Source organism: Fundulus heteroclitus, chromosome 8 (assembly GCF_011125445.2).
Source record: "Fundulus heteroclitus isolate FHET01 chromosome 8, MU-UCD_Fhet_4.1, whole genome shotgun sequence".
NCBI classification, from domain to species: Eukaryota; Metazoa; Chordata; class Actinopteri; order Cyprinodontiformes; family Fundulidae; genus Fundulus; species Fundulus heteroclitus.
In genome coordinates, this window is record NC_046368.1 from 13,490,784 (window position 1) to 13,502,250 (window position 11,467).

Here is an 11,467-nt window from a genome sequence, read left to right on the forward strand (position 1 = left end):
AAACTAATGAATCTGAGCAATTTGAAGAGAATCCAGCAGAACGGCATTCCTTCCATTAATAGTTCCCTCACAGCGTGGTGGCATTTTCAAACTAAAGTTAAAACAAGGCTCTGACCTGTCAGTTTTAAATGGAGTGCCTTTGAGAAATAAGCCTGCTTAAGCTTTCAAAACGAAAGAAATAGTAACACGTTGTCCTAGTTAAAAGCAATTTTCCAGAGAAAGCTTACTTAATATTTTTGCCAGGCTTTATTGTGTGATTTCCCCCATTTATTAAGAACAACCATCTCAGCCAAAACCAAAACCTTGAACAAATCTCAATTACCACTGTGAGCCCTCTGAGAAGTCCCCCACCCAACCCCCCCCCCCCCCCCCCCACACACACACACACACACACACACACACACACACACACACTTCCAAGCAGAGGGTGTCTGCAGAAAGTCTGGATAAATAGGCAAGATGAAGACCACTGACCACATCACTAATATTGGGGGCGACCCACCCAAAGCAAAAACCACAGACATATCAGAAGTTCTATATATTACCGCCGTCATATAATGGGTAAACTTTGAATTTAAATAAATCTTAGCAAATATTGCACCAATGGGATGACTGGCATGACATTTCCACCAGATTTCTTTAACAACCCAAGTTTCAACCCAGATTTCTTCAACAACACCAATTAGTTCAAAAACTTAGTTATGTATTTTAAAAAAATGAAACAGTGAATTATTATTGAGTGAATGAAACAATGATTTATAATTATAATTAATTATATATTATTATAATTAATTAATTTATAGGAATTCAATACAATTCAAAAATACATTATTTATCCCAGAGGTAAATTAAATGTTGATATAAAACATTTGGTCAAGGAGTTGTTATAAATGCTGAGGGCCGTGGGAAGGAAAGGTCTTCTGTAGCGGTCCGTTTTACAACCAATCTGAATTCTGCCCCAAAACTTTAGGATTTTTTTAAAGGTCGTTCTACATTTATCAGAAAAACTTTCCAGGCTTTTAAAATTGATCAGAAAAGCGTTATTTAACTTTTGTGAAAAGTTAAATTTTATTAATATAAATTACATCATTGATCTTAAACTGCTGTTCCCTTGTCTGCCTGGCAGGCATATTCGGGATAGAGTAAAAATGAGTCCATAGATTCCCAGGAGGATTTTTCAGCTGTGTGGGGCTTGTGTGACACATTTTTACAGTGTTGCTTTACATTGTGCTCCCCTCCATATAAAATAACTTTGGCTAACTTCACAAAAAGCTCTCTGAGAATCCCCTTTCACTGGCCTCACCCAGTTATGAACTGATCCTCAGTGTTTGTTAGTCTCCATTAAGGTTTACATACATTAAAGTCCTGTTCTGCTTTAGTTTATGTGCATCGTGCGCAGGTTGGCCATGACGTTGGATCCACTTCGTATTTTGATTTACAGCCGATGTGCCTTTGTGACTGCGGCACAGTCTGCACGAATCGTGACATCTGGTCACCCGAGTACCAAGTGAACTTCAACATGCTTTTCCTTCAGCGGTGGAGTCTTCTGCAGTGCGTGCGCGTTTATGGGAAAACTGAATCTGCAAATCTAAGATGTTTCTGAGCCTCTCCGTCTTTGGATCTGGTCATTGTTCATTTGAATGCTCTGTCAGAAATCATTCAAGGAGCACACGGTCTTAGCTGGTTTATGGGGAAAAGATGTATTTTCCAATCCTGGGTTATGGCCCACCGGTGCTCACTGGAAAATTCAAAAGTTTAGAAAACATTCTGCAACCAATGGCATATGTATGTTCTGCTATAATCCAACTGTCAAGGTCTTGGGAGAGCTCTTTGTTTTTTTACCCATCATGGCTGTGTAGCCCTTTCATAATTGCAAATGATTTGAAAGGCCACTGAGAACTAAATTGGCTCATATTTATTGGAACTATTATTATTATTTTCTAAAACTGAGCTTTCAGTTGGTTTCTTTGCCCGTTTTCCTTTTTTCACATGTTGAATACTTATTGCCTATCATTATCACCCATTTCTGGACTTGTTTACATTTTTTGCATGTGCAGATTACACGTGTTGTAAACTTCAGTCAGTATCGCTATTGAAATTACATTCATTGAGAATAAAATAATAAAACCCCTAGCTTTTAATATTCCCAGTTTTTGTATTTCTCTCTTTTTTGTTTCACGTGATGTTTGTTTGATCTCATTAACTAATTTCAGTGACCCATTGATCGTTTATCTGAAACAACCAAACTTAAAAGACGTGTTCCTCATCAGATAGACACACATCGAAACTGCCCTCTGTCCCTGTTTTTGGCTGCAGGTGAGGATGAAAAAACAAAAAGAGGCCCCGCCCGTCTGCAGCGCAGCGCTGCGCGGCGCGCCACACCTGTCCTGTTTGGAGAGCAGAGCCAGCGGTGTCCGCCCACTGCCAAGTTTCAGTTAGACTTGTTTTTAATGCCATCGCTTATAGCTGCCAAAAGACAGTCGCTCTTGGTAGTCTGACAGCACCAAGTTGGGGATTACGAACAAACAACAACCATGCCGTCGTTCGGGTCGTATTTCAGAAGAAGAGACACAGAATGGATCCGGACATCCTTGCGCACGCCGGGGATCCTGATCTTCGGGATGGTGATGGCTCCCTGCGGATGGGTGCTGACCCTTGTCACTACCGTGGCCCCGAACTGGAGGACCCTCCAAGGCTTCCTCAACGCGCCACCGGATCGGGTCATCGAGCAAGGGATCTTCGACGTCTGCATTGCCGCCACGGCCACGGAGAGGCAGCAGTGTGACCAACAGGACACCACTTACTTCGCCAACGACATCATAGAGATCGCTCAAGGCATGATGCTGGGCTCCCTGATCGTGTGTCTGGTGGGGATCGCCGTGGCCATCCCGGGGGTGCGCTGCTGGAGAGACAGGCCCCAGTGGGCGGTCTGCACGTTCGCCGGCTTTCTCATCTTCGTTGCGGGTGTCCTGACCATCATCCCGGTCTCCTGGTACACGCACATCATCAACGACGTCACATCGGGCACCGATCGGATAGATGTCCGCCCCGGCTACTGCCTCGTCCTGGGCTTCATCGGCGGCATATTCGAGGTCCTGGGTGGCTTCGTGATGGGCCTCGGTTGCTGCCGCTGCTGCGGCGGGAAGAACCGCGGAGAGAGGCCGATCGAGGAGGTCCTGGGCTCGAGGGCGAGGGGCCAGCCGAAAAGCGAGCCGAGACGCGTGGAGGTGCCGAGCCTGAGCCGCACCAGGAGCGTCGCCCCCAGCAGCATCCCGGAGTCCTACAAGGAGTCCGTCGATGATGATGTGTCCTTCCCACGGGCCAAGAGCCCCGCGGCCCGCTCAGGGGCCAGCAACCCCTCCTTCAACGGGAGGCCCTACGATGCTGATCTATGAGGCGCATCATCTGGGGAGGAGACGGGAGTCAGAGACATAATATGCAGGGGGGGAAGAGGAGAAGGTTGGGCACATGAAATGATGAAGAGTATTGTAGTTTTAAAATAGGCAATGCACCCAGTATAAAAGTTACATTTGTTGTATTCGGATTTAAAAACAAAAAAAACAAACAAAAAAAACAACAACAACAACAAAAACGAGCATGTATGAGATCAATGTGTTTTGTCAAACACCTGATTATGAATATATATATATATATATATATATATATATATATATATATATATATATATATATATATATATATATATATATATATATTGTTCATAAGTAAATTAAAAAAAGTTGAATTTTTGCTGTCTATGATTCTCAGACAAAGCCGGACACGCGTTGTAAATACGCCACAGTCTTAAGCTTTGAAGAGAAGCTTTTGTATTTTTATTTTATGTAAATACGCCAACTGTGTTCTCATGCACTTTATGATTTATGAAAGGCAATCTCTCTGTTGGAAGATCCATAACCAAGTGAGCAATGTTAACCATTGGTTCTGGAAGTCATTTTATTAAATGTGAACACTCTTTTCTTGCAGAGTTCCCATTTACAGCAAAATGCAGAAAATTGAGGTTTTTCGCCTCAGCTGGAAACTTGTGTTTGCTACATTTGTTGGGTTAGGTTACTACTGGGTGGAGCATTTGCTGTTGGAGCAGAGTAAAAGGAAAACATTTTTTTTTTTTTTTTTTGCAATGATGGTGATGAAATTAACAAAAGGGGAATTAAGAATGTATTTTATAATAAAAGGAAACACTGTTTTGGCCTGTTTTTGCCAAAAAAAAGATACAAAGCAAACGCTTTCTATTCAAGTTTTATTTTATTTTTTTCCTCTATCCGCCATGTTTGCTGGCTTCTACTCCCAAAGAGTATACAGACAATGCAGTCAGACCTGTCTGAGAGGCTGGGCTCTCCATGCATCCTGTACAACAGCATTGTTTTCTCTGTCCAAACAAATAGGCAAGGTGAGGTTCCTGGTGACTCTTTTGTCATTAAATTGTCCTGCAAGAAATCACAATGCAGTTCTCCCTGCAGGACCTGTTATTTCAAGCACAGCCTGAGTCAGAGTTAGGCTGTCATTAAAACACCACAGGCCCTCTTTAAATTGGCAACACTTTGGCTTCATGGGAAAAATATTCACTCATAACAAAAAGATCTGTTGATTCAATATCATCAGTATTTTTCTCAGCAAAAGAGTCAAGAGCTAGTATCTGGCACAACAGTGCTTAATGCAGTGAAATATCATGTTAATTGAAAACCTCTAATTATCACCAAACCCTATACCCATCCATCTATCCATGTTCTAACACGTCTATGTCTTGTGGGGTCGTGAGGGGTGCAGGTGCCTATCTCCAGCTGTCAATGGGCGAGAGGCAGGGTACACCTGGACAGGTCGGCAGTCTAAACCCTATACCCAATAAATGCAATAATTTTAAATAATATATAATAATTATTGATAGTTCTGAGCAAAATGTGTGTTTTTTCTTACATGATCCATGAACAAAATAAAGAAGAATGCTGATTTTATTGCAGTTTTTTGGTCTGTGCATTTTGTTAAACAGTGTTTATAGGAAGAGGAATGATTCAGTAGAGTACAGAAGAGATGTAAGAATAAAAGAGGTTGGCTTTTAATTTTTTTTTTACTAAAACCTGTAAAAACTTATGGCACAGGGGGGAATGCTGCTCTGTGGGGAAATATTTGTAGTGTAGTGGTGCTCTGAAAAGTGTTTTAACAGAAAGGTGTTTACAATTTAGCTGAACATTTAAAGCACTGAAATGAATTATCAGTTTTGCCATTGTTTGCATAAAACACAACTTTATCAAGATGATCAATCCCTTAGTGAAATAAAGACAGAAATGAAATTCTGTCCTTTGTACATTTGCTTAAAAAGACTAATATAATCAAGAAAAGAAAACATTTGCTGACCCAGAACTGGGTCTATCTTTGGTTCCTGACTTCTAGACATGATGGAAAACAGGATTTGAGATTAAAAGTCAGGTCATGATAACTGTACACGGGCACATAGATCAAAGCGCCACACAAAAACTTTCATACACCTTGAATTTATTTCAACATTTTCAAGATAAAACCACAAACTTTTATGTTTTTTTTTTCTTTTTTCAATGAGATTTTATGTTGACAAACACAAAGTAATGCATAACTGTGAAGTGGAAGGAGACTGAAAGATGTTTTTTTTTAATTTTTTTTTCACCATTTCAAAGTCCCTTATAGTAAACATGTTAAATAAAATTTGCTTTATGAAGGCCTGAGAGGTTTGTTAAAGAACATTAATGATCAAACATGATCATGAAAACCAAGGAGCCCAGCAGAAAGGGGATAGGTTAGAAAGCAGCTCAGGTTATAAAACGACTTCAATAAGCTTCAGACATTAAATGGAGTGCTGTTCAATCCATCACCAGAAACTGGAAAGAGCATTTCACAGCTGGCCTTACGTGTACACTGCAGCAGGAGAGCATTAGCCAGAGAAGTAGGCAAAATACCCACAGGGGTCCTGAAGGAGCAGCAGGGAGTCAAAGCTCAGAATCTACTGAGAACTTTTATTGTATTTTCCAAAAAGCCGACCTTTATGTTGAATTGTTGAAATAAAAACACAAGAACTCTCCTTTGCAGTTTGCCAAAAACTATACAGGATCCAGCAGACACGGAAGATTGAGCTCTGTTCAGCTGAAACCACAAATAAACTTACAACAGTTTATTTTGTACTAAGAAAATAAACCTACAGCCACCCTCACAGTGACATGGTGATGACAGCATAGTCATGGGGTTACTTTCCCCTGAAGGACAACAAAACAGCTCAGAATAAAGGAGGAAAAGATGCATGGAGGTAAATACAAGGCAATCCAGGAGGAAAACCTGTTAGAAACTACAAAAAACCTGAGACTGAGGTGGAGGTTCACCTTCCAGCAGAAGGTATGCCACACTTTTCAGATTTCAACTCACTATACACAAAGCCTCCTCTAAGTGCTTTAATAAAGCTCTCTTAGCATTAACGCCGGGTTTAAATCTAATCTATAGACTGGACCTCTTGGTTAGAAGTTGCTGTGATCAAAATCTAAAATATTATGCCAGAATGTTTGCAGGAAGTGACCAGAGGTCAATTTTCCAGCTCGCCAAAATTGCCTGATGGTAAACTGTGTATTGTGAAAAGTTTGAATGAAAAGCATATATGAAAGACTTCTGTCATCATTCCTTTATATGTAACTAGTGCCAGGTCTTTCACATGATCAGAAACACCCACCTTTCCATTTAAAGTCCACTGTTTGCTGCAAGGTTTTCTTCTTGGACTCTGGCCAAAACAAACTTTGCATCTCTACAGAAAAAGCATATTACATGATGTAGGTCTTTTTAAAAGCAAGCGCTTCAGTACTTCTTATTGGCAATATTTTGTAATAAGCTAGCAGAGGAGCTTTATTTATGATTTAAAAAGTTTTTTTTAAAGTTTCAGGTTTCAAATTGTTACACGCTGTAATCACGTGTTCCCATTATGTTAGAATCCCATGTTGACGTGGCATCAGCTCGATCTTGTCTCAGGCACCCTTTCTCAGGTAACCTAAGTAGGCTGCCTGTCATCTTGCATGACTGTAGATCAGTTTAATGAACATTGGAGTCTATGTTACCTTTTCAATGAATAACAGAATGGTAAACAGCCAGCTCTTACATACACCCTCTAACTTTTCACAAGGGGTGATTTCAAATGAAGCGACATTTCTCCGCTCCCAGGACTGTTTCCTTCCGAGTTCGAGAAATTTCGCACAGAGCTGGGGAAAAAGGCCTTCGCCTTCTCAGGCCCCTCCAGCTGGAGCACACTTCAGCAGAACCTGAAGCTGTCCAGTCTGGTTGCACATGGAAAATTCAGAGTTTTATCAAAAGGACTGGAGATAGGGTATATAGGAGATTGTGCTTGTTTTATTTAGTCAGTTGTACATATTTTACCTTTGTCATGACATTTTAAACATTGGGACACTTAAATTTGTAATTGTGTCATAAATTGTTGTAATTGTATGTGTTTAAACAGGCCTCACTTGTAAATGAGACACCGAGTCTCAAGGGACTAACCTGTATATATAAAGGATTAAAGAAAGAAAAAAAGCGACACCCTACTATATGGCCTGATGCCCTAGAAGCAGCGTTTGATGTAATGTACAGGAGTGTTTCAACACCAAACTATCTGACTTGTTGGAAGCAAAAAATATATAGAATCTTCCCATATTTATTTATTTTGTTAAAAACTGTTTTTTACACATTTTATTTGAAATCTACTTAAAAGTGATAAATTGTCGAATGAAACAGCTTTAGAAGGAGGATTTATTGCATTTATTTTCTGCACACGTGACAATAATATTGATATCGAGCCTTAAAAAGCTAAATTAGACATCGAAATATAATCACTGTAACTACATGTATATTTCGGAGCAGTGGTTATACTGGGCTACAAAGTAAAAATATTACAATACACCTCTATTAAGGAAAGGCAGTCATACAGAAAATAACAATTATAATAGGGAAACTGAACACATGCAGACTTGCTTTTCTGTCACAGTCTACCAGTCTGTCTGCATGTCAAGATTTTGCTGATCCTCTGAGAGATCGGTAAAGCAAACATGTGCAACATGTTTTCCCTTTTGTTGTGTGAGTAGATAACTTACTTGACATTCAATCCATTGTTTTGTAAAAGAAAAAGCTGTCATTCACTTGTTTAACCTACAGGGAAATAATCTTCTGCACATACCTGGACCTTCTGTTTTATGGTTAGTGCCATGGGCATGCACAAACCAAACCAAAGTTCAGTTCAAAGAGATATTGTAAATATTTGATATATGTGCTCTGCAGTGAGGCTATGAGCAATCCGTCTTCCCTGCAGACCCAAGTTTCAAAGACACCGGATGGAAATTCAAAGCAAACGGCCAAACCTGATTTGTACCATTTTAAAAACAGTTGTAGTCTTGAAGTTGGGAAGACTTCACTTCGAGAATAATCTATAAATTACACATGCTCTCATTGTCGCATTAAATGGTCACAAAGATAGAAATCCATTGATATCTACAAGTCTGTCGTGAAAAACAGACCTCCAGGTATTCAGCACAGGCTAGCAAAACATCTGGTTAAAAAAAAAATACTGCTGTGTTAACAAAATCCTTATTTCTTTAAAATTTAGATAATTCAGATCACTGCATGCTGCAAATTAGATACTGACTGCCAATAAATGCATCACATAACCTAATTTAAAGGAGATATGTACAGGTTTAACACATCCTGGCCAGTAGGTGACACACTCACCCTCTCTGGTTCCAACCTTCAACTGTACTGTTTGCCAGCTGCATAGACATTAAATAGGTAGATGCATAGATATAATATACCTAGACGCCTCAATATGTGCTGGAGCGCATCCTGTGTCATCGCCATATTGGATGAGTCTCTCCTACTCAAGGCTGGAATAGAAGCAAACGACCGTCAACGCAGAAGGAGCAGCTTTACCCGTATTTTCTGCAGCTTATGGTTGCAATAACCAGGGATAACTTGAAAGCAGATCACATGGTGCACATCACTAATTTTGAGCTGTGATTGGTTCTGAAGCTGAGTTTTTACTTGGTGAGAAAAATGCAGAAACCCAAAAAAGGGACCATAATTTTATGTTTTTTAATTTGGTGTTGCTGTATTTCACAAACTAAGGCTAAACGTCTAAATAAGCACCCTGGAGTTAGAGTACCAACACATGCAACAAGCTGTGCAAAACAATTCTTATTCAAGGGTCTTAAGTTCAAAGGCCTTAGTTGCAAGCAGGGCAGTGCAAAGAACAATTTTCCTGGCCTTTAAAAAAAATGTGTATGCATGTGTGTACATGCACAGCAGGCAAAAATATGAAGAAATTGTTGTTGGTGTGTAGAGAAGGCTCAGGATTGTACGTGAGAGAGTGAAATAAATTTAAATGAACAATACAACTTGTTATTAAAATATTAAATCTATGAATTTATACATGCATTGATTTGTAATACCACATGTCTCTTTGTTAAATAGCATAAAACAAAGTATGAAATCACACACACACACACACACACATTATATATATAAAATGCAGCTACATGGCAGAGAAACAACAAAACTTTGGCTAAAGTTAACATTTTGTAGATAACAACACAATCTAAGAAACCTTTTATCCTTTGCTTATCAAAGATCGGATAGTCGGTGTAAGAGGGCCAGATGGAAAAGGGAGACATTATTCTTCCCAGCAACACTCTCTTTCAGCCCAAGATGTTCCACGCCCAGAATATGTATTTAAAAAAAAAGTTTAATAACTAAAATCTACTCTAAAGCTCTTGCCACATCGGGCTAATCAAGTCTTAAAACATACTGGCTATCAGGAACAGCAGTACTTACTGCTGTGCTGCTGGTTGCTTCACCACAGAGACCAGTTGTGAATTTGCATTTGCGAGCTGAACATCTTTGCATACAGGAATGTGACGGAGCAAGTGCATCCGGATTATGAAATGGCTAAAAAAAGATCTGTTTTTATTTTAATCACACTTGAGCCTTTATAGCACAGAAGGGCATCTTTGCAAGATCCAGTTGACCTGCCTAAGATTGAAAGGAATTAGGTTACTGTTTCTTTAGTAATTCTAAAAGTGCTGCAGAATTATAAAAATTACACATGTAAATTAAGTGGTAGGAGGAGTATTAAAGTATCCCCACTCATTTTGATTTAGCAGTCTACATCACTGGTATTATTAGAAGTTCACAGTAAAAAAAGGGAAGTGACAGACCTTTACACATCAGACTGTGTTTGTCTGGAATCCATAAAAATCAGTTATAGATAAGTGAAGAGATAGAAACCTTAACTTCTGTTTTTGAGCAATTCAGGGACAGTGTATTTTTTTTTTTTTTTTTGCTTGTGAATAATTTAGGGATTCTCTGCAATCCTACCAAATTTTTAAAAAGTGTAAGTCTTATAATTGACAGTTTATTCACTATAAAAATAGTGATAGTATTTGGCATTTCTGAAGCAACATTTGTGGGAGTTGATATATTTTTTGTTTTATTTTTGTTACTTTTAAATTTTGTTTAGCTTTTTGTCAACTGAGAAAATTAACATTCAAGAACACATCATCAGTTTTGATTAGATTTGAAAAAATTCTTTATATTAACTTTAATAAATTAAAAAAAAAAGCAATTCAATAAATGTAACTTTTCTTCCAGTTCATTATTAGTCTTATTGATCAAAGGTATCCAATAAGAAAATATTTTAGGGACAATATATTTCTAAAGCTTGCCTTAGACATATTAGATTTTTTATCTATTATTCATCAATGCAAGATTTTCTGTAGACAAAAAAAACAACAAAAACTTTTGAGACAATTTTTTTTTATCTTCCCACTATTTGTTACTGGTCAAATTAGTTGAAAACACAAACTTGATCACTGCATTAAAAAACATCCCAGATTGCCTCGAGGTGCAGAATAAAAAACGCCACTTCAACGCAAAAGCTACAATTTCTCCCCAAAACACAAAGATATTAAATATTTTTTGCACACAATGCTCTGATGCGTTTGGTTAAATATGTTTGAAGAGGATTTTGAAAGAAATAAAACATGCCAGAGTGAAATATGAATAAAGTCCAAAGTGCAACTTGCTCTAGTTTTATAAGTCATATTTTATAAGCCTATTTAATTGAGTGGAATGTTTTACTTCTATTGTCACAGTGTTTGTTCTTTTTTGTTGTTTTACTAAACAGATCTTGTTTGAAAAATTATATTTTGTATCTAAATGAGAATATCTGTATAAATAAAGGTTAAAAAAAGGTGCTGGACCTTAAACAGATTAAAAGCTATAAGTCATTACACAAATCCTTAAACTAATTCTACGAAAACAAGGTAAAATAGCAAACTGAGTTATTAGATTGTAAGTTACAAAAAAATCATGAACTTGCGGTTGTTGAAAATATGCCTAACAATGATTCACAATACATCAAATTAAATGTCAAACAGTTACAAAAGTTATAAAGTTTGAA

The 11,467-nt window shown here is 38.3% G+C and overlaps 1 protein-coding gene across 1 annotated transcript; it reads left to right on the forward strand.

The window, feature by feature from the left end:
* The first annotated feature begins 2,514 nt into the window (after positions 1–2,514).
* cldn23a (claudin 23a) lies at positions 2,515–3,544 on the forward strand. The gene has a single exon (XM_012869423.3). It carries the CDS (start codon positions 2,535–2,537, stop codon positions 3,393–3,395), a length of 861 nt encoding a protein of 286 aa, XP_012724877.2. The 5' UTR covers positions 2,515–2,534; the 3' UTR covers positions 3,396–3,544.
* The last annotated feature ends 7,923 nt before the right edge of the window (positions 3,545–11,467 follow it).